Genomic DNA, 23,385 nt, shown 5'->3' on the forward strand with positions numbered 1-23,385 from the left:
CTTGCAGCTCTAATGTAAATAATGAAAAATTAACTCTTTGGTTGAAGCAATGGCAGAGTTGTGGGAATGGAAGCTAGGCGATGGTACGAGATTGCAACCGTTATTTTATTGATTTCTAAAATTTGAAGTACAAGTTGTATGTTATAAATAAAAATCTTTCTAAATCCAACAGTTGGTCAAGGAAGTTTTTAGTAGAAACTTTCTTCCCTCCTGAAAAAGCCATTGTAAGGTAAAACTTCTTGCCATATAGAAAGCAGAGAGATTCACTTGCACAGTAAAGTAGTACTCACCATGAGTAATAACATCATAGAGTTTAAGTCCAGAGGGGCCCCCTAGATCAGCTTGTTGACCTCCTGTATGTGACAGGCCACCAAGACCACCCTGCACCCGCACAGAATCTGGTCCCACATGTATAGCTATCAAATGTATTGGGTTTGCCCAATGCTGCTTTAATATTTAGAGTTAAGTCACAGGTTTATCATGCTTCCTACCTTAGACAGAGATGATGAAATCCTGGCCCCAATGAAGTCAGTGGGAGTTTTGCCATTGATTTCAATATTTTGGGTGAAATCCTGGTCCCACGGAACGGGGGAGAAGAGTCAAATCATTAAGCCCCCCCCCAGCTGCAGGTGATCTCCAAAAAGATAACATTGTGGGTGATCTGGAGATGAAGACATGAGACCAGAGCTCCAGTGGGGGGAAACTGCAGTAGTTCCATTGATTTAAATGGAGCTATGCTAATTCACACCAGCAGGAGATGTGGCCAGTCAAATCCAATTTATGATCTTTAAGGGATTTGTGGAGGTGGGGAGAAGAAAATCCAGAAAATTTTCTGGTACCCAATCAGATAGAAACATCATCCTGGCTTTCCTTTGATATACTTTGCTTGTTCAGGGTTTGTTAAAAGCCTAAATATAGTTTGGGCTACTTTCTCACTTACAGGGAAAATAGCTAAACGTTCTTTTCCTACCTGTTTAGACCAAGCTCTTGTCGTTCTTCTTTATGCAGTTGACTCCGGCTCTAAACTAATTCCAAGTTTCAGGATAAAAATACCAAAAAACCCCTCAAAAAAAGATAAAAACTCTTTAGAGACAAATAACTATGCATTTGTTTGAGGAAAGAAATTCTAAACTCTGAAAAGTAAAATCAGACTTGCACAGAGATATTGCATTTGTATGTAAAAATTTAATTTGTTTTTAAAAAGCTCTGCATGCGAGATAAAATCAGAAAGTCTAGTTACATGCATGTTGTAGAGATGGACAATAATGAAGATGCTAGAGTGTAGGAAACATGCAGGGCAGAAACAGGCAAACACACTGGGCAGAAACTGTACTCATGGGAACAGGGAGTAAAAATAAAAAGTATTAGATCCCAGTGGTGCCCCCACTGAAGTCTGTGGGGTTTTCCCCTTAAAAAATGTGACAACAGGATTTGGAATTTAACAGCTGAACTATAAAAAAAGGCTTGGATCACAAACATACTAAACTTTAACATAGGTTTAGCTCAGCATTTATATATGAATACCACATGAAGACTGTTTAAATCAACAGAAGTAATATGTATAGACTAATACGCACACAAGTAATACATATAGACTAATCAGCGCTCATGACTACAACCATAGTTCTCTGCATACAACTAAACCAGCAAAACTGCAGATATAAACACTAGTTAGTTTTCTATTGCCCTTTTACCCAATGCACTAATTGCAAAGGCTAGCTGAAAAATGGATTGGGCGAGATTCGAGTGTAAAGTTCACAGTACAGATGTACCAGAAAGGAGGAGGGAAAGGAAGCCCACACAAGTTGCGTTACAGACAATGAATTTAGCTACTCTGGCATACAGTGAACACTATAAAATTCCACATCCAGATAACTACCTTAAGCTGTACCTTATAGGCTCTGACATTACAAGTTACCGAGCTATAAAATCACTATATTTGGAGAATTGTTTTGAGATGCTCATTTCCATCATTGCAAATGACGAATAATCTGAGCAGTGGTAACAATAAAGGAATAAATACTTTTCCCCCTCATCCCAAGTTCAACTTCAAGAGCATTCACATTTGTAACTTTAATCAATTATTTCAATTCAACACTGAACAATGAATTGTTAAAAATGTTTCAGTATGATTCTTTTAAAATTTGACAAAATCTACTCCCAGTACAAAAACAATTTCAATATAATACATGTGTAAAAAGAGGATACTGACAAAAGAATTCTAGCCCATACACTGAAATGAAAAGAATAGTCCGAATCAAATCTTCTACAAGCACTGTCTTTAGACAATAAGTATTTTCTTTAGAGACTGTACAAGCTTTCCCAGCAGTTGGTCCAATAGATTTTTAGGATAGCTGGGAGAACTGCATTCAGCCTGGACCAAACATTTAACCTAACAGAACCTCTCTCATCTCTTCCCAAAGTACCTGTGTGGTCTTGAGTGGTGGAGGATGTACCCCTGGGAAACACTAATCTTTATGGCAGAGATGGTACAAGGCAATACCTTGTAACAAAATGGGAAACGCAGACATCTTTTGAGGGCAGAGCGTAGGCTGGTGTAAGCTGTCATTGTTATCAATGGAGCTATGACAATTTACACCAGATGATGCTCTGCCCTCACATCTTTACTCTGATCCTGCAATTGGATCTACGTGGGCAGACACCAAGCCTACACGCAGTCCCACTGACTTCATTATATTGAGCTTCACCACAGGGCTCTGTCTGCAGGATTAGGAATTTATCTTTAAAACTATTATACTGCAACTAATATCTTTAACAAATGTCCACACGTTACACTAGCATAGTATTAAAAAGTGATTCAATTTAGCCTTTCATTGCAAAGAGAATTAAGTTTAGTTTGTTTGATGTTCAATAAAGTAGAAAGCCAGTACAATTACTTTTAATCAAAAAAGCATTCAAAAGAAGCATTTGGGCTAATGCAGTTCCTTCTCTACAGCACATTCACAGAGATTTCTAAGTAAAAACTACTGTGAAAACAACAAAGGATTCCTTTTGTGATTTTATGATTGCTTCAGGGTGCGGATTTTCCAAATCAAATCTGAGATCAGTAAATAGTTTATTGGAAGAGTTACAAAACCCTGAAGGGGAAGGCTTTTAAAAAGTGAATGTGTGGGAGGTTTCTAACAGAAATACTAGGACAACCTCCAAGAGCTGAACTGCAGACGTATAACACCACACTGGAAATTTAAGCTCAATGAAGTTATTTACTACTGTATTTTTAGAGTTAGAACAGGCTAAGACGCTACAGTGGTTCCATAGTACTGAAAGTGTCTACTCTACAAAAGTAGAGGAGTTTGAAAAGGTTTGTGGCCAGACCACATTATCATATAAACATGGTTTATGCTTGCCTGTGTGGATAGGAATTGTTTTGTAACCATGTCAGAAAACTGTGTTTTAACTTCAGGGTGAAATCCCAGCCCTTTTGTAATTAATGGCAAAACTCCCATTCACTGTAATACAGCCAGGATTTCACACGTAAAGAGATTAACAAGTTTTCCATCGGCACAGCCGAAACACTAGCACATTATAACAACATTGATCTGCCACAGCTTTGGTCTGTCTACTAGGCTCGTCTTAGAAGCCTCCTAGTGGTATGGCTGCACTGGTACCAACGATGGGATTTCTCCTACTGCTCACAGAAGATAGATGACATGGTGCTAAGAACATCAGGACCTGAGCTCTGTCTACATTAGCGCTCTCCTTGACACTACTGGCTAGTGTGGCAGCATCCACAGTGGTGCAACAGTGGGAGGTTTTGTAAAGAAGTCTATTGTAGACAGTTAATGAGTACATCTCCACTAGCAAATTTCTAATGTGTTTTTCAGTTATCAGTGCAGCTGCTCAGCTGCTACCAATGGTGAAAGCTCCAGTATACACTGGGCACAAGCACTTTCATCAGCGTATCATCTGGGGAGTTATATGATGTGGTAGTAAAAATTCCTGTGCTTGATCTACATAACACCTTATACCTTGGTAGCACCCATGCTGCACCGCTGTGGAAAAACAAGGTAAGAAAGTTCCTAATGTAGGCAAAGCTTATGTTTTACAGACATATTTAACCTGGTTAGTTCTCTAATTTAGTTGGCGCCTACATGCAAAGCTGAATATCAGAGCTCTGCAAGTTCATCAGAGTGAGACTGGGTATCTGCCCATTGGTGGTTCCTCTCCTTGCCCCCCCAACAATTACCACAGAACCGAGAAATTCTCAAGCTAAAATGTGTGCAAAATATATTCTGCATATGTCACAACTTATTCTTCCCCATAGATGACCTTCCAAGCATACTGAAAAGTTATTTTTCAAAAAATGAAAGGTATTGTGAGCGTGGAAAATCAGAGGTGGTGGAGCTGTAACCATCCTACCCAAAAAAAGGTTAAATGATCATCCATGTTATTACAGTCTTGTGGGTTTTTTCTTTAAGTTTACATTTCTGGAGAGTGACATATCTGGGTTGTAATTTTAACCAATAGGAAACACATATATAGTCCCATTTACTGAACTCCTTGGTACAGAGTCCAAATTGGTCGATGCGTATATATTATCGGTGTATTGAAATCCATTATTCTGGAATGGCTGGAGTTATTTTCTTTTATGATCACTCAATACTAACAGGTTTCAATACTGACAGTAATTCACAAGAGCAGTTTAGAGGATCAGGCCTAGTGAAATGTAGCGAGGCAATCAGCTTCCATTACCACTGTAATCCTCCACTGCCTGTAGTGTTTGGAATGTCCAAATGAAAGAAGCAGCCCTCATCTGCAGCTGTGAACTAGTGTCGTAAACTGTTCTGAGAAGACGACATTGAGGACTTGCTTAAAGATGTTACCACAAACCCGCTGCTTAAATCCAGACCTCGACCTTCTTTTTCCTAAAAAGTGGGGGGGAAAACAACCCTCAGCTCAGTAAAGTTTCAAAACAAGCAGGCTTTCAATCTTAACAGATTAAGGAGGCACATTATAATTGGTATTATTAGCATTCTGCTTACTATACCAAATACAGTACCGCACCTTGCAGCATAATTCCACAAGTGCACATAATTGGCTTCTGGGATCTGTAAAATCTACAGCTGAGCCTCCCTTTTCTCCCACTCTTATTTGTGGATGAATCCAGAAACTAACAAGGGAATATGGGGGCTGCTGCTGTGTAAGTACCTTGGCTGATGTTTTCCCAGCTGTGGGTAGACTTAGGCATAGCTAAAATCAGTGTGCTCTCTGCTGGTCTGGCCTAGGAAAGAAACCCAGTCAGGATGCCTTCTCTCTCCTACTTACCACTTTGGGGGTGGGAAGGTGGGTAGAAAATCCCCAGACCCAACCAGCCCGGAGAAAAAGGGAAACTGCAGTACAACCACTGCAAGAGCCAATGGATGGGACTTTAAAAAACCCCAAACAATGAAAGGGTACTAGAAAGATTCTGTATTCAACAATGCAGAAATGTACATCACAGGAATTTCACCAGGTAGCCGCTTCATGCAGGTTTTCTGCAAGAGTTATCAGATCGGCTTTTCAAGCCTATTAAACAGCTACACCATGAGGGCCATTTGCCTTTTGATCCTATATCTCTTGAACGCATGTGGTCACCCGATGAGCTAACACTGCCTTCAATGCTGTAATGCAGGAGCCATACAAAAGCAGCTACCACTGTGCTAGTTAAAACAGAACAACCCAAAATACTTACAGCTCTGTAATCCAAGAACATTTCTTTGAATGCCAGAAAATCAGTAAATGTGAGAAGCATGTCAAATATATCACCTGCCATCTCGTCTTTGTGCTGTCTGTAAAGTGGGAGATTTGTAGGTTTAACATAGTTGTGAGACATGACATCAGATTTTAAAGGCACTCGGAGGTCAAATTTAGTACACAATGTAAGTAGTGCAAAATCAAGGTTTAAACAAGACCAATAGGAAGGTATTTAAAATTCTAATGTAAAACAACTTTATTAAACAAAACCAATCCCCTGTAGTGTCTGCAATACAAACATCGCAACGTTCTATCTACCTATGGTTTTCATACAGTTAAGTTTATCCCCTAAATCCAGAGGGACCTGACTATTGCACCAGTCGAAAGAAACCAGACAGTGAAAGATTGGTAATTTAAAAGGAGTAAAACTTGACTCGTCCACATTTTCATTGCCTGAAATAAGAGAAATGCTAAAAAAAACCAAGTGAAAAATCTTAGAGTTTTAGTCCTTTTAATTATTTCAGGCATCGCAAGTAACAAAGGAGTTATTCACTTTAACTGAACTTTAAGTAGATTGTCAGTACACATCCACTTTCATAGGACTTATTCTAAGCAATTAAGATTCTCCTAATATTATTGAAAAGCCCTGTTCCTTACATTGATGGATGGTCTAACCATACTACTGTACTTTCATGCAAATTTCTTGATGCTTTATTCAAATATTTGAAGCAGTTTTAGTCCTTTTTAGGAGTCCATTTCTAATAGCATTTGATTTTCTTATTCAGCAGAAGAAAATATGTTCCTTTAACAACTTCATTCTCCATAATTAATTAAGCTAAAGCTGAACAGCAGAAATTATTTTAAATTGAGAGTAACCCTCCAACAATGTCAAACAGAAACTTTTCACCAAAACTGAATTACTCTTTGCATTCTTTTATAAAATAGGGATTGGGGTAAAGCCATTTACTGAGGCTGTTTCTGAAAGCCTAAGTACAGAAAACCTAGTGGGCTTAATGCAAGTGGCCTTTTAATCCCCAGGGAACTGGCTTCGAGTCCTGAATTGGGGAATAAGAGAAATCAAGTTTAATGATCTCGTTCTGGTCCCCATTTCTGCATATCACAAATCTTCCATACATTTTGGCACAACATTTCAAGTCAGAGGCCTAGAATAGCAGGGGATGGTGGAGGTGAGGATGGAGGTGAATTAGCAGAATTGTATAGACAAACTCACATTTCCCTTTTTTAAACAAGAATCCCTTCCACAAAGGGGAAAAAAAATAATAAAAAAAATAAAATCCTAGTTTGGTCCCAGGTACAAAATGGTTAATACAGAGAAAATCACAAGAAAAATACCCCAAACCAAGACTTACTGTAATGACATGGTGAAAGCAGCCATACTAAAACCAGGAATCCTGTCAAGTAGTTTTTCTTCTATGTATTTCTCTACTAAGCAGATCTAAAAGAGAGGACATCATCATAAATTCCACATGCTGACTTGATAAAGGAGTGTGGTGTTCTCACATTCCTACATCTTATTCTCCATAGGCTTGTCTTCATTAGGTAAAATGCATCACAAATCCCACTGAAAGTGCAGAAAGTTCCAATGCTTTGCAATACCACCAAAGAGCCATCGTTAAGCATGTTTGCAAGAACAGGTTGTAGCAGTAAACAACCTCTACTTGAAACCAGTACCTGAAACTAATGTTAATTAATTTTAAGGAACTGACAACTGAGCTCCTCTAAACAATTTTTGTGGCCTTCAACCACTTTTTTCTGACCCTTTTAAAGATATTTTGTTTCTCCAGTTTGTACAGAAACCATACAACAAGGAAAAACTAACTATACAGAGGAAATCGTGAAACTGATTTTACATGGTGCTGTCAAATACGTTAAGCAAACAGAAAAAAAAAACCCAGAAGCTATTATTTTCCTTTAAACTCAGTTATAGTAATCTTGTGTGTTATTTACAATAGTAGGTACAAAAAATTATAGCCTGAAGTGATCTTCAACTTGACAGCATCCCTTTAATGATGATTGGTTCGGATTATACTGTATAGTAGCAGAAACAAATACTACACAAGTCTTAATTTTTATAGTGTTTTGTCCCACTTCCTTTACTGACCTCTATGTAATGGAACTTCTACCAATTCACTAGGGAAGAATGCAGAATGTATCAAATAATTTTTCCCTTAATTGCTAGCTAACGTATCAGTCAAACTACAACCAGACTCCAAATGAGGGGGATATAAAGTCTCATGCTTCAGAGTCACTATTAGAGATTAGGAGGAGACCTTCATGGGGGACAGATATTCCCAAATCTGCCTACTGGTGGGCTTCTTGCACCTTCCTCTGAAGCATCTATGGCTTCGCACTGCCAGAGACACGAGACAGGACTAGATGTTGAATCCAGTACGACAATTCCTATGTTCCTATTGTACTAATCTAAATACAACTATACCCCACACAGTGGCTGCCTAAACCAACCTTCCATTCAAAAGGCTTAAGCTGTTCTCAAACACTTGTAGACGATTCCTTGGCGAAACAGAAAAAAGTATTTTGGAACTCCAGAATATTTTTGGTTGCTTGCAGGCTATTGCTATACTTCAAAGACACCATAGATAATATTTTACATGTATTTGATTCTGATCAAACTTGTATTTTAAAAACAGAGGGGAGAAAAGAACCTAACAATGACCGTAAAAGAAAAGCTAAGCACTCGATGAGAAAAACCACCAAAAAAAAAATCTTACATATTCATTAAAAATAGAAGTGTAGATGAGCTTGTTTTCTTCTGTATCTTCAAATTCCCGGTAGTGTTTATCCATAAAGCTTCTTTGTATTAACTGGAAATCGTCATCTGAGCCACAATAAGTAAATTGCATACAGTTACATTCAATTTATCCACTCATTGCAAGACAGTAATCACATTCACTAATAGCCTGTTCTAATAGCTCCTACTGCTGGAGCATGGAACCCCGCACATACGCACTTAGTCACAATAACAGCAAAGCTGTTCGCTGGGCCAGCTTTAATTTCTGACCAATCTATGAGAATATATGGAGGCTGCTAGCAGAGTAGGTGGTGGTGAAGCAAAGAGTGCTACAGATTCAAATTCTGCTTCAGCCAAGTCAGCTGGGATTACCAGGATAGCAGCATGTTGATCTATGTTGCGAGTGCTGTACATTTAATGATGGAAAAGGACAGAATTTGCAAAAGGCAGCAAAACTGCTAGGGCACGTACTCAAACAATCTACTTTTCTATTTTCAAGTAAAGATTTTCACATGTTCTCAATATTAAGGCAGTTCTTTAAAATTTACTTTTAATAAAGAGGCTGTTAGTTTTCAAACAATCAGGTTTTTTGTTCAGGTATGTGAGTTATCAGTGAACTTTTTTTTTTAGAAGTATATTTTTCTTCCCTCCATTAGTTAAAAGACAATGGATTTTTCTTATCTCTGAAAATGAGTGCAGAAAGCTATAACCCTTAAAGGACAATTTTTGAGTCATCAATGAGTGAAATTGGAGGAAGGCAAAAGGGCAGGAAGTGGAACTTAACGTATCGTAACAAGTGCAAATATAAATTACACACTGACACAGTGTTAAAATAAATCTGCACAAATCTAATCTTTTACTAATTAACCCACTCAAAACTGGTGCATTTGTGACCATTTCTCCAGATTCAGCTATACACATCACAAGGTGAGCTGCTGAGAGTGAAAAGAATAAAAAACTTTGTGATCCCTTAGAAAGGTGTGTGAATAAGGAGGAAGATGTTAACCAGTCATCAACCTCTTCAAGTTAACACAATGAGTTCTCTTTTTCTCTTGGCATCTTGTAAATCCTCTTTATTCAACCCTGACCTCTTACTTCAAACTTCTCACTTGACGATTTAGAATCTTTTATCCTCCCAAGCCCACAGGGAAAAATGGTTGACTGCTTGTGGCATTCTTTCCTCCAATAGATCCTGTCACCTTAGGTTGTATGTGTGTAAGTTACTGGCAACAAAAAGGAAAACCAATTCATTTACCCAGAGGATAAGTGGGATGTCATATGACACGGAGGGACAGACAGCAGAGAGGATGGAAAGCCTTGGTTTTCACGTGAGAATTTATCAGGATCTTTATTTACCACAACTTTATCAATGAAGAGAGGGTTTCTAGTCTCCCAGTAGCGCACAGGGGAAAAGACACATGCTTAGAACCCATGAATACACTGTTGGGAGAACAGAAACCAAAAGGGTTTGCTGGAGATTTTATACTGTAATGCAAGTTTTGTGCTAATGAAAGCAAGGAATTAAAAATTCCAACTCATAGGACACACGAAGAAGGCAGAGGCACTGGTTTCTCCACACACCTCTGTCAGTGACGTTCAATCCTTATTTTGCCTCTCAATATTTTTACTGCTCATTTTTAAGCACATCTAAATTCAGGAGCTTACCCATTATAATATCTTCTAAATACCCAACAACCGCATCAAATTCTGCATCTGAAGGAGAGGAGCTGATAACAAAGAAAGGAAAGATTAATTTTTTAATGAAAGCCTAAAGACAAATTAGCACAAAAACCCAGCCTGCACATCAGAGAAGGGAATTATCTTCCAACTTCACATTATAAAAAAAAAAGGTCATTGCACAGAAAACTTTACTTAATAATAAAAAGTTTATTCCTGTAACAGACATTAATCTTACTCGGTCTCCACTGTATACTAAAGGGGGTAGTTACTTATTGGAAAGAACTGTTTTACTGGGTATCTTTGATAGTGTAATTAACCTCTTGGTGCAGATGATGTTTAAAAGGTTTGTTCAGAGCAACGGTTCTCCACCTTTTCCATACCGTGACCCGATGTCACAACGAAGTTTCAGTACCCACCTCTCATCTAGCCATAAAAGGTGGTTGTAACTCTACTGGAACTGTTCAAGACCCATCCGTAGAGGACCATTTGGAGCACCCAGTCATATATTACCAGACTGAGTGAGTATCAGGGCACTGCAAGGATGTTTTGCGCCCTAGGCGAAACTTCCACCTTGCACCCCCCGCCGCCCTGAAGCGCCCCCCTGCGGCAGCTCCCTGCCACCTTGAGGCGCCCCCCCTGCAGCAGCTCCCCGCCGCCCTCTTTCCCTTCGGGGAGCCGTGCAGCAACTCCCCTCGACCCGGGGAGCTGTACGGCAACTCCCCGCCCCAGCTCATCTCTGCTCCGCCTCCTCCCCAAGCACGCCGCCCCCACCTCCCAGGCTTGCGGCGCCAATCAGCTATTTGGTGCTGCAAGCCTGGGAGGGAGAGAAGCAGAGCGGGGCAACGTGCTCAGAGGAGGAGGCGGCGGAGCATAGGTGAGCTGGGGCGGGGAGTGGTTCCCCTGTGTGACCCACCCCACCCCCGTTACTTGCTGCAGGTGGCCCTCCCTGCGCCCCTCTGCCCCAGCTCACCTCCGCCTCCCCAGAGCGCACGTTTGGCCACCCCCAACCACTTGGCACCCTAGGTGAGCGCCTAGTTCACCTAGTGGTTGCACCTGCCCTGCTGAGTATATAGTGTAGCAAAGGTAAATGATGTAATTTATAGGAATTGTTAAATATTTCTCTAATGCAGTGTACCACACTGGGGGTTTAGAACTAAATTTTGTAATCCCTTAATCTAAAAAACATGGTGCTTCTGTTTTATAACAAAAAGATATGCTCTCTTTCAAATGGACTCCTTTAAATGGAGAAGCACATTAGCAGCACTTCAAAATCGGGGTCCCTCTGGCAATGTTATATTGTGCAATTTGTTCATAGATACCAAAGTCTCCCTGACCTTGGCATTTTAGGATGAACTTTACTTAAATAAATTCTCTAGGGTATTAAGTGCCCAACAGGCTTTTCTCCAATATCAGGAATGCAAGCCTTGCTGCACATTCTTCTTCAACATATTTATCTTCACCCATTCAATGAAGGCCCCACTTAATTAATATACAAATTCCCCTCTGTCTCTCTCATGTGAAGAAGGATATTGCTTTAGACCAGGGGTGGGCAAACTTTTTGGCCCCAGGGCCACATTGGGGTGTGAAACTGTATGGAGGGCTGGGTAGGGAAGGCTATGCCTCCCCAAACAGCCTAGCCTCTGCCCCCTATTTGCCCCCTCCCACTTCCCACCCCCTGACTGTTCCCCTCAGAACCTCCAACCCATCCAAGCCCCCCGCCTCCTTGTCCCCTGACCGCCCTCTCCCAGGACCCCCGGCTCCAAACCGCCCGCTCCTTGTCCCCTGACCGCCCTCTCCCAGGACCCCCTGCTCCAAACCGCCCCCCCCCCCGGGAACCCACCCCCTATCCAACCCCCCCTGCTCCCTGACTGCCCCCCCCCGAACCTCCACCCCATCCAACCACCCCCTGACTGCCCCCCCGGGACCCTCTGCCCCTTATCCAACACCCCCCACCCCCCTCTTACCATACTGCTCAGAGCAGCAGGAGCTTGCAGCCCTGCTGCCCGCATGACAGCATAGCTGCGGGGCAGGGGGGACAGCAGGGGAAGGGCCGGGGGCTAGCCTCCCCGGCCAGGAGCTCAAGGGCTGGGCAGGACAGTCCCGTGTGCCGGATGTGGCCCGTGGGCTGTAGTTTGCCCACCTCTGCTTTAGACTGTCTATTTACAAAAAAGCCTTTAAAATGATATTGCTCTTAGCAACAGTTCAGTAACTTTATCCACCAGTAATTCCATTATTTGGGCATTGGGATTCATCTTGTTTTAGGAGAATTTAGAATACTACCATCCTCATTTACTGATCAAAAGTGGCCATTGTTATGCCTTTGCAGCCCAGACAAAGATAACACAAATGAATGGCAGAGTACATGATACAACACCAGAGGGCATAGTGCCACAACAAGAGTAGCTTATAAACAACGTAGCTAAAGCATTAGCATCATATTTATGGTTCAAGACAATGGGGTAATTGTTTCTCACTTATGCACAAAAGCAGGAGCCGTTCAGACCTAACTCCCATTCTTTTCTTTAATGCGAGTGATGGCTACACTGATGAAAGAAGAAACATCTTTGTCATTTTTTTATAGCTTGTTCTAACATTGTTGAATTTAAACTAACAGTTTAAACATTAGTTTCAGATTTGGTGTGGTAGTGAGTAGGGGAATTCTAATAATATTTTGTCCAGAAAATAATATCTGTATTTTCTACTCATTCCAACCACAGCACACAACAATTAATAATACCAGGGCCCGTAGTGCTGTGTAAGAATACATCTCTATATACATCACGCTCTTCAAGGAACACATTCAAATACAACTTCCAACAACGGTAAACAGGGTAATAGAGAAAGTGAGACATTATATGGTGGGGGGGGGGGCAGGAAGAGAAATTTTGAAGATACAGACATCCCTACAATTAAAGGGATCCTCAAAGTTATTAGGCTTCTAACTTCCATTGAAATCCATGGGGAGTTAGGTACCTAAATGCCTTTGTGGATCTGGGCCACAATGCTTATTTTGGTCCTTCAGTGAGGGGAATGTCTGGGAGAACAGCATGATCAAGGAGGGGTTAGCTTTCTGGGTATCAAGGGAAGGTTCAAGCAATTTTGAGTTCAATATTGCCTAAACTCTCACTTGTTGTTCTTCCCTCTCTAGTACATCATATTGTTCTGAAGTCCACTTTGTTCTTACATGAGTCTCTATCTTCTCATCAAAATCATCTAACATCATTTTGTTTTTTCCCCCTTTTCTATTTTTATTTAATTTATTTAGGAAGATTTAACAAGTTTACAAATCCTTACCATGTAAATATCAGAAACAAAACAATCATTAAACAATTAGCTTTTGTTTCAAGAAACATCATACAGGAATTTAGTCATCAGATCTTTCTATTTAACAAGGTGATACAAGATTACAAAGTGAGAATCTTTACAACCACTCTGTCATTTCTAGTGATTTTATTAAACTGAATTAAATCTTTGATGGACCAGCCTGGTGTGTACATAAATTTGAATATTAAAAAAACTGAACAGGTATGCTGAGTTTTTTTGCAGGTGAATACACTTTGAATTTTGAATAAAAGGTAATCAAATATATAAGCATATATCTGTCTTCTGTCTATTTTGCCAGGCATATAATTGGCATGTTAATTTTTCCATAACCACAACCTCCCATATTTTTTTGAACCATTCCTCTAAAGTTGGGCTGTTATTCTTTTTCCAAAAAGAGGCTACAGTGGAACTATTTTTAACTAGTAAAAATGTTATTCAAATGCTGATGTGTAATCTGGATTATACTTACATGGACACACCAAAGTTTTCTTCTTCTAAAGTCTCCATCATTTCTGCATCACCTGTTGCACCAAACAAACTTTTAGATAAGAATTAAAATGTTTCCTATATCAGCAATGTGTTTATTTTTTAAACAATAGATTACTTTTAGCACATATACAGCGTAAATCTTCAAAGTTGTCTATGAACATTGACTAGTTAGCCATAAGACAATCATTAAATACAAGACCTGCATCTTGAAGGATTTTGTGATCTCACTTAGGCATTCTTCCACGACTACTGACTTCTCTGCTTCTCCTCTAATACTCTGAATCCTGTAGTCACCTTCGCTGACCATGGGAGAACAGGCCTACAGAAATTTGCTTAACCCAGGAAAACAGTTTCAGTTGATACCTGGCACCTCCACCCAAAGCATATACCACTGGCCACTGTCAAAGCCAGGATATGGGAACTAGATGGATCTTCGGTATGATCCAGTCGGGAAATTTCAATGTTCTCATGTAGATTCCACCAGAGATCAGCCGAGGGCCAAGTCTCACGATATCAGCAGAAGCCCGTGATAGTACCTACATGCATTCTGACAGGTTTCAGAGTGGTAGCCGTGTTAGGCTGTATCAGCAAAAACAACGAGGAGTCCTTGGGGCACCTTAGAAACGAACAAATTTGTTTTGGCATTAGCTTTCATGGGCTAAAATCCACTTCATCAGATGCATGGAATAGAAAATACAGGAGGAGGTATAAATACATGAAAAGATCGGAGTTGCCTTACCAAGTGGGGGTCAGTGCTAACGAGACAATTCAATTAAAGTGGGCTATTCTCACTGCTCCCCCCCCCCCCCGGTAAGGCAACTCCCATCTTTTCATGTATTTATACCTGCTCCTGTATTTTCCATGCATCTGATGAAGTGGGTTTTTAGCTCATGAAAGCTTATGCCCAAATAAGTTTGTTAGTCTCTAAGGTGCCATAAGGACCCCTCGTTGTTTTTACGTGTTTACTGTTCAATAAATCCAGGGCGTTGAGGTCTGGCCAGATGCCCCAGGCCTGGTGTACCCCAAAGCACACAGCGAGCCCTACCCCGGTGCTGAATGGACGAGGTCTTTTCAAACCCAATTCCTGTCCCTGGCAGGCCTGGCAAGCGGAGGGGGGACCCAGCCGAGCCCGGGCTCGCTGGGCTGGGGGTCCTGGGGTTGTGCGGGGCAGGGGCCGAGCCTGGGCTCGCTGTGCGGGCCAGGGGAGGACCCAGCCGAGCCCGGGCTCGCTAGGCTGGGGGTCCTGGGGTTGTGCGGGGCAGGGGCCGCGCCCGGGCTCGCTGCGCTGGGGTCTCTCCGACCTGTGCGGGCCGGGGGGTACCCAGCCGAGCCCGGGCTCAGTGTGGGCTCGGCGCTGCACGAACCAGACTGGCTGCCGCCCGGTTAGAGACGCTCCCGCTGCTGTCAGTCCTGGGGGAGGGGGAGGCCGAGGCCCGGGGTATCAGCCCCTCCCCGCGCGGGCGCGGCGCGGCGCAGCCCACCCCCCCCGGTACCTGGCTGCCGGGGGCCGCCGCGCTCGCTGGAGCTGGCGAGGCCTCCCCATAGAGTCCGTTACCCACGCCCCGCCCTCCCGTCGCCTCGGCAACACTCCCTTCCGCCACGCGCCAGCCCGGAGCCAATGAGAGCGCGAGGCTGGGGCTGCGCGAGACGCCCGGCCCGGCCGGGGAGGGAGCGCGCGAGTCCCTGCAGCGCGCTGCCCCCTAGAGGCCGGCGTGGGGGAGCCCCGAACCGGCTCTCCCCGTTCAGCGCTGGGGCTGCCGGGGAGCCGGAGCTCGGGGAGAGGGTCACGTGCGGGCCCGGGCCCCCGGCGCCCTCCCCCCGTTTCCTACCCCCCGGGCCCAGGCAGCGCCCCCCGCTGCTGCGCCAACCCCCAGGCAAAGACCACGACAAGGGAGCGGGTGGCCCCAGGGCTGCCGAGGGGTCCCGCGGAGCTGGGGTCGCTGGGCCCAGCCTTTCCACGCTCCTGAGTCAGCTCTTCCCCCTCCTACAGCGATCGCCCGGATAAGAATAAGGAAGTTACTGCTCATACTTTCCTGGGGGTGAGGGGGAATCAGATACTCACCTAATCCCACGACTCCAGGAGCTCAGGCTTTAGGGGAAAAAAACACACGAGACTCAGTAAAATCACCAAGGTGAGGCTAGGTCTCCACTGCCACTTACTTTAGTATAACTTCTGCTGGCGCCATAGCTACTTCTCAGGGAGGTGGATTTATTACGCTGCCAGGAGAGCTGCCCTGATGTAGCACTTCTCGTGCAGACTAGCCCTTCGCAACACTGGCGATGACAGGGACATATTATGGGAGCAGGTTTTTTGCAGCCCCAAGGCAAGCAGCATGCCCTTGCAGGATACGAAGGAATATCAAAATAGATATTTTTCAAAATAACCTTTTTAAGCAGAACACCAAGTAGCTTGCTATGGGCATGATGTCCCATAAGATACAAGTCTCAAGATGCCCTTTTTCAGCCATCATTAAGAAGCACTTTAAGTAACTTTAATTACCTTTTACATGTGCTTATTAAGTACTAGTTCACTACAGTAAACAAATTGAACAGATGAAGTGTCACAAAGTTAGGTGTAATCATTTTAAAATGAATCTTTCCTACTAGTTCTGCCAAGTGGGTCCCAGAATTCTAATCAGTATTTTAATTAGCAGATAATGTCAACTGCCACTTGAAATTCCTCTTGTACAGAGGAGACATGGGAGGGTTGGTTCCTGTTCAAAAATGGAATGCATTCTAACTCTCCCCAAGTTTTAATAAAGCCAGGAGCTGCAATTCCATTAACATACTGCCAGGATGCTTTCAGGAGGGAATAGGCAATAGAACTGGTGCACTGGATGACACTCCCACTCTGTCAACATCTCACCTTCAAGGCTGTGAAACTTGTAGATAAACAGATAATGTATTCTACTAACTGCTGGCAACATGCAGCATTAAGTTGAATAATTTTTTTTAAAAAAAATCTATTTTCTGAGAGAGAATCCTTTCAATAGTATATCCCAACTGTTTTTAAAAATACAAATTTTCTGTTACCCTGTTAATTTTTCTTGTGAAGACCTTTGTAAACATTAACTATGGTGAAATAATGAAACTAACTGCACAAAGTGCTGTCAGATGCACAACATGAATGAGAAAAAAAAAATCTATTTTCTTACCGCTACAGTGATCATAGAAGGGTACCTAACTTTGAAGTAACAATGTCAAATCTGATTTTCAATAGACATGGTCTAATTAACCAATTAAGATTAACCATAACTGCTCAATTTGTCTGTAGTTGTTTCATGGTATAAACTTGGTGGTCTTCTGAAATTAAATCCCCTTCCATTTATTTTGGCTATGGGACTCCAAGCCTGGCCATGCTGTCTCTGGCCTCACTTACTGACATTTGCCTAGAAATGAACAAAACCACTTAAGGTTGTGATGGTGCAGAACAGGGCAGCCTACCTGCTATATAACCAGATGATGCAAATGCAGCATGCTGGTGCTGGACAAACTTCCTAGAGAATTCTGGATTGAATTCAAAATCTTGGTCCTGCTCTTCAAAGCCTTCTACAGACTGGAGCTAAGATCCCCTTGGAGCTGCCTTTTCCTCATCCCTCCAGATGAAAACCAGCAGGGATTCAGCCAAAAGCTGCTCCATGCCACTTGGAAGGCAAAACCAGATATTCACAAGGTCAGCTGTTCAAAAACACTATTAACTGAACAATCTTTGCTGCTGGATCAAATTTCATAGAAACCTTACAGCATTGTGGAACACTTGAGTGAACGGCCCTGTAAACATCTTTTCATAATTGTAAAAAAAAAAAAACAAAAAAAAAAACCCGACAATAGCACATGCTAGATTATCCAAATAACTCAAAGGCCATTCTATTTTTTGTATATTCAAAGCTTAACCACCTTCCCCACCATGGAACTTCCATTTTACTTGATGCAACACCGCACTGATAGACCTATCCAGTAATTGGTTCTGATTCTCTCCACTTTCCGCCTGTAAGAGAACGATCTTTCACCCCAATCATCTCACTGCCTTAATACTCAAATATTTCATCTACAGACAAGAGAAAGGGCTCTGTCGATCACTGAAGACCCATGAATATCATAGTGATGGGCAGAGGATAGGTTCAGAACAACTGTCCAAGCCAGACTGAACCAGCTCATTAGTGGGATAAGTCTGGTTAAGAGGAGCAGGAAAATAATTAACTGTTAGCAAAAGGAGATTATTTGGATTTAGAGAAGCACTCATGATTCCCCACCTTTATGGGTGGGGAAAATGTTTTTGTCCTTCTTGCTTCTTTGTAACATATATACAGGTGTGAAAGCTTTTCTTTGGTTTTCTGCTCATTTTTCACCTTAGAAATATCACAGCTGCAAGGCTGACCTTCCCAGTTTTGGTTAAAGGTTTCCTTGGAGGACTAGAGAAATGGGAAGGAGGGAGTGGGGGAAGGGGGGGGGAGGCTCTCTTAGCACTTGATGGGGAGGGGAGCATTAAACCTTTGAGCTCTTATCTCAGCTGTTTAACTCCTTAACAAACAAACAAACCTCCAAAGCTTTGAAACAATTTCACTACAAAAATCGCTTTCCCCACAGGTTTCACTTCCTTGTTACCTGTGAAGCCACAACCTTTCCTAGCATGTCCTTAAGGGTATGTCTACACTTCAACATAAGCCCCGGGTTAGTGGGACTCAAGTCAGTTAGCTGACCCATGTTAGGGAACCCTGGGCTTCAGCATCTACACTCTATTGTAACTTTACCTAAAGAATTTTCTGACCCATGTTCAAACCTCAGGCTCTGGTGTCCACACTATAGTGCACAGACCTGAATCAAAGTAACCATAACCCAGAGCCCCTCTCAGTGCTGCCCCCTGCCCACCAATGTGGCTTCTCTAGCTTATGGTGCAGTGGGAAAACTTCACTGCCCACCCTGCAAAATACCAGGAAACAGCTCACTTTGCAAAAGGCTTGATCAGTTTGCTTGCCATTGCAAACACAGGAGGCTCTGTTGTAAGCGTGCTTGCAGATCAGCGATTGGAACAGAAGAGGTTAACGTGGACCTGAGCTGCTGCCATTTGGCAAGCATTTCAATAGAGTGGATTGCAGATTGTTGGGAGATAGAGGACTAAGGAAGTTGTCCCATGGAACTGTGGAATACTTCCAGATGCAGTCCTGCTTGACTGGGGTCACAGGAGTCAGCTACACTAGAAAGCAATAGGGCTTGGATTCTGGGTCCCGGCTTGACTCGAGCTCGGACCCTCCAGAGTCCTGGGACCCTGGGTTTGAGCCCTGGGCTAGCACAATTGCAGCGTAGATGCAAGGGGGGGTTAGGCTCAAACGTGGGCTTACGTTGCAGTGTAGATACCCTACAGGTCTTCAAAGACTAAACAGTAGACAGAGCTGAATGTGTAGTGTAAGAGCCAAGCTGAACTGCGCCACCCAAAACTTTTAAAAAAAACCTATATATTCAGCCTCTCTTTACATACACATCATGAAGTTTAATATGGAACAAAATTGCACAGGCTACCTTAAGGTAAATAGTGGTTCCTACTCTTAAGCTCGTGTGCTGTACAGAAAGAGGAGGAAGCCAATAAAATACTGCTGATAAAATGTCATGGGTAAAAGTTTCCAAGCACATCTATTTTCAAAAGCAACTTAGGCACTTGGGAGCCTAAGTCTCCTTGAAAGTCAATGGGAGTTAGGAGCCTAAGTCACTTAGGTGTTTTTGAAAATTCTACCCCTAATCTACCCTGAACAGGGAAAAAACCATGGAAACTATCAGCACCTTTCCATAAAGGCAGATCTATATGGTTCTGGCTCACACACGTTCCTTGTAGCATCCACAGTGTCTTGGACTTATAGAACCTCTGTTTTTGCTGTAAAAACTATTTTTGCAATCAGAAGCATTAGAAGCTTAGTTTCAAAATTAAGTCTTAAATTCTAGGCTCTTTGGGGCAACGATTGGGTCTACTTCTATGTTTGTAGAGCACTCAGCACAAGGAGACTCAGCTCTGGCTGGGACCTCTCAGTACTATCATAATAAAAACAAATTTTGGAAGATACAAGAAAATCCATGGGGAAGAATGTAAATCCTCAGAATACATGTGACTGTTCCAACCTATAAATCAGGATACAGGGCTCTGAAGGAACTAGCTTTGAGGTGGAAGAGAAGTCACGTCACTAACTTTAATAAGATGACTAAGTTACACTAATCTGTATTCAGTCTAGTAAGTAGTAACTATTTGGAAAATTCAGGAGGAAGAAGGGTTTACAAACACATTTCTTAATTTGTGCAAGTGATTGAGAGACTCGTTGAATATCTGCATTTTGGGGGTGAAAGTCACCCTTGGGCACAGGACGAGCACAAAGAGCTACGCAGCACTTAAGTCCAAGCCCTCAAGTGGTGAATAGGCCATTTGCTGGCCATCTGCACAGGGGTGACTACTTTCACCACCTTTTGAATTACTCACGCCAACAAGTGAAAGAATAAGTTCAAGGGTCTGAATCTGTGAGGGGCTCATGGCTCTCTGTTCCCATTGACAAACAGGAGTTGAAGGTGCTCAGCCCATACAGTCAGGCCCCAACTATACTTAGTATTTATAAAAATTTACTGTACGAGTAAATTATATTTAATTTTTATTTAAATAAAATAAATCTTGCAGCACAAGAGCTCACTACAGCAATCTCTGCTATTAAATCTTTGCAAGAAGTGGGGATGTTTTTGGTCTAAGTTATTGTGTGTGGATTAGCCAGGCTATTGTACCTTCAAAGAAAAGTGGAAAAACTTGGAGATTCTGGGTCAGGTTCTCAAACTGGCACGAGCTGGTAAAGTACCATTGACTTCCATGGCGTTACACCAGTTTGCACCAACTGAGGATATGGCTCTGTTCTACTAAATTTATACTTGATCTCGAAACAACCCATCCATCCACAGTTGCCTGCTGAAGTGCATCCTTATCAACTAAGTTTCACAAATTTATGATAACAGGGAGTAAAAAGGAATCACCACTTGATGATCGCAACCAAAAAGAAAATGTGACCCAAATCCTGCACCTGGTGCAGGGGACCGTGTGTGAGGCTCTAAGTGTAGGTGATGTGGATTTTTGGTTAAAGAGTTAAACAGAGCAGGACTGAATGTGCTATTCAAATAACATGTATTCGTTTAAAACAATTAATACATTTGCTCAGAATTCTTTCTAGACCTTTTGAGAACACAGCTCAGTATTTTCAAAATGTACATAACTTTCAAAAAACAATACTGATTAAAAAAAGATGATTGATGGTACCTAAAAAAAAATACCCAAAATTTCAAACTGTCTCCTGTCCAGCATTACAATTACTGTAAGAATTCCTCCTGAAAATTATTCTTTTCACTAAACATGGGTACTGAAATTGAAGTAATTAGAAACACTACGAATGTGAATACCACCAACTTTCTGCAGTTTAAAAAAAGAAATCAGAACGTTCTTTGGAATCACTGAGTTATCAAAAATTTGGATTTTTCTACAGTCTCTGCACCTTCTTTTCAAACCAGTCTGTTTGTGTACAGATTTCAAGTCTTTGAGCAGTTTAATATCCACTGTTGGAAAACAGTCTCTGACCAGCAGGAGGCTACATTAAAGAAATATTGGCATACTTTATTCATGACGACTTCTGCCAAAAATAAGGACTTTAGAGCATGAGACAGAATGTCCCTGTTTTAGGAGATTTTATGTACTTCATGTGTATATTTCCAGTGCAAATTCTTTTTCAGCACTTGTGATAAGTGAGAGAGAAAGAAGAAAAAGAAAGAAAGAAAGAAAAGGAAAAAAAGACACTCTCCTGTGGTCTTGCTTGGAGATAACCAACAGCCATAAAATGTCAAAGTATTAGCTATTGTTGAAGCCAGTTCTCCAGCACTGGCAAGTTGGGTTAGTTTATTTAAGATTTCATTTCTAAGATAAACAGACTATGGCGTAGCATGAAATCTGGTCACGGCTATGGTTTTGATGTGCGTATAGTTTGATAAGAGATGCTTGTCCCTTGCAGTATTGGCTGGAATTGATTAGAAATAAGTCCATGATATTCTCCACGTGTCATGAAATGTGGGAGATCTGTCTGACTCTAGTCTGTATTTCCTGTCGACACAATGGGCAGGTCTCCAGTTGCAAGGCACACTCCATGCACAGGTCACTAAAGGAGAGAAGATCAGTTACAAATCTGAATTTATGCTGATTTATTTAAAAAACACAAAAAAAAAACAAAACAAAAAAGGAGTAGAATCCAGATGCTAATAAATTCACTCCATACAAAAATTTCATTCAACCACTGTGGAAAAAGGGTCAGCAAGATGGATTTTCCTCAATGTGAAGGTTCGGTTCTGTGTCCTCAGCTCCCACTAGAGTCAATGGAAGCTCATGAGTCTCAAGCCCTTCCTTGCAGGAAGCAATCAGAATCTTGCAGGATTTAGGTCCTTAATGCTGCTGAGCAATTTCTAGTGCAGTCACCCTTTCATTAACCCACAGACCAGGTAGGGTTTGGACAATGGCAGTGCAAGTCTCCCCACACTGATTTGCCTGACTCTTGACCTAGAATGCCAATCACTAGAGGCGATGGGGGGGTATATTCTGCACACCCACTCAATCCTTTGTCTTTCTGCTAACTGCCAACAAGAATGTCAATTCCAACAGGCATATTATAGTGGTGCCCACAGGTCACTAAGAGCTGGACACTTAGCTGCAAACTCATTTCATAAAGGCAATTCAAAAACCATCATGGCAATGACATTATCAGTACTTAACTGAATTTGAACTGGTAACTTGGTAAAAGGATCCAGATTGCATTAAAAATCCAGTCCCATTCTTGATTTTCTCTAAACAGTATTGCATTTTATGTAGAGCTTTTATACTATACTTATCTCAAGACACTTTCCAGATCAAGGAGTTAAATTTGGTAGAGCAGGCACTGTGAAGAGACACACAAGCAGGTCTACGCTTAGCAACTGCACACACCCACCACCTTGGATATTACATCTGTTTTGTTGAGGGAGATGGTCAGATGACTAGTGTTTGTTTATCCTGTACTCTTTTTCAAATCTTTAAAGGGATGGATCTTTTCGTGCAGGTTGGGTAGTCACTAGAGATGAGCAGAAGTCCTACTTTGACCGCATTTTCACACAACGCGGTGCAAACAGACAAGGTCTGTGTGTTTAATTTACCTGTGTCCACAGGGTCTGAGTTCTGTGTCTGCTACCTCATCACAGCACAGCGTGCAGCAGTTCTCTCGGATACTCACTTGCTTCAACAAAGCCAGACGTCGATGTCTGAAATAGATGTACGAGAAAAACATTTATCACTAAACTACACACCTGAGTGATGGATCCAGGCCAATACACAAATTCTTTTGTTTTTAATTGACAATTAAAAACAGTAAAAATATTCCTAAACAAATGTAAAATTA

The 23,385-nt window shown here is 42.0% G+C and overlaps 2 protein-coding genes across 7 annotated transcripts in view; both read right to left on the minus strand.

Moving 5' to 3' along the window:
* Positions 1 to 99: 99 nt before the first annotated feature.
* Positions 100 to 15,553, minus strand: ARL2BP (ARF like GTPase 2 binding protein). Of its 4 annotated transcripts, none has more exons than XM_074968516.1 (7): positions 15,451 to 15,553; positions 13,938 to 13,989; positions 10,130 to 10,191; positions 8,445 to 8,551; positions 7,065 to 7,150; positions 5,693 to 5,789; positions 100 to 4,886 (listed from the first exon to the last, which is right to left on the minus strand). In XM_074968516.1, exons 2-7 carry the CDS (start codon positions 13,976 to 13,978, stop codon positions 4,788 to 4,790), a joined length of 492 nt encoding a protein of 163 aa, XP_074824617.1. In that variant the 5' UTR covers positions 13,979 to 13,989; positions 15,451 to 15,553; the 3' UTR covers positions 100 to 4,787. The 4 variants fall into 4 exon arrangements, with proteins under 4 accessions (XP_074824617.1, XP_074824618.1, XP_074824616.1 ...); XM_074968517.1 differs by lacking the exon at positions 15,451 to 15,553 and adding an exon at positions 14,157 to 14,160; XM_074968515.1 differs by lacking the exons at positions 100 to 4,886; positions 15,451 to 15,553 and adding exons at positions 4,935 to 5,242; positions 14,157 to 14,545.
* A 5,086-nt stretch (positions 15,554 to 20,639) lies between these two features.
* The window catches only part of RSPRY1 (ring finger and SPRY domain containing 1), a 56,280-nt gene continuing 53,534 nt past the window's right edge, over positions 20,640 to 23,385 (minus strand). For all 3 annotated transcript variants that reach the window (XM_074968522.1, XM_074968521.1, XM_074968523.1), the window contains 2 exons: positions 23,144 to 23,248; positions 20,640 to 22,119 (listed from right to left, as the gene is read on the minus strand). In XM_074968522.1, coding sequence (XP_074824623.1) covers positions 22,023 to 22,119; positions 23,144 to 23,248 — 202 coding nt within the window. In that variant the 3' untranslated portion in view covers positions 20,640 to 22,022. The remainder of the gene's footprint in view (positions 22,120 to 23,143; positions 23,249 to 23,385) is intronic.

This window comes from Natator depressus, chromosome 12 (assembly GCF_965152275.1).
Source record: "Natator depressus isolate rNatDep1 chromosome 12, rNatDep2.hap1, whole genome shotgun sequence".
In the NCBI taxonomy this organism is placed as follows: domain Eukaryota; kingdom Metazoa; phylum Chordata; order Testudines; family Cheloniidae; genus Natator; species Natator depressus.

Excerpts from the sequence above, each read along its gene's own strand:
- ARL2BP (XM_074968515.1), bottom strand. The coding sequence starts at position 13,978 with ATGATGGAGACTTTAGAAGAAGAAAACTTTGGTGTGTCCAT. Across the intron at positions 10,192-13,937 it reads GAAAACTTTGGTGTGTCCAT|CTCCTCTCCTTCAGATGCAG; the intron begins GTAAGTATAATC and ends CTTTGTTATCAG. Across the intron at positions 5,243-5,692 it reads TGTTCTTGGATTACAGAGCT|GCCAGACCAGCAGAGAGCAC; the intron begins GTAAGTATTTTG and ends TTTCTTTCCTAG.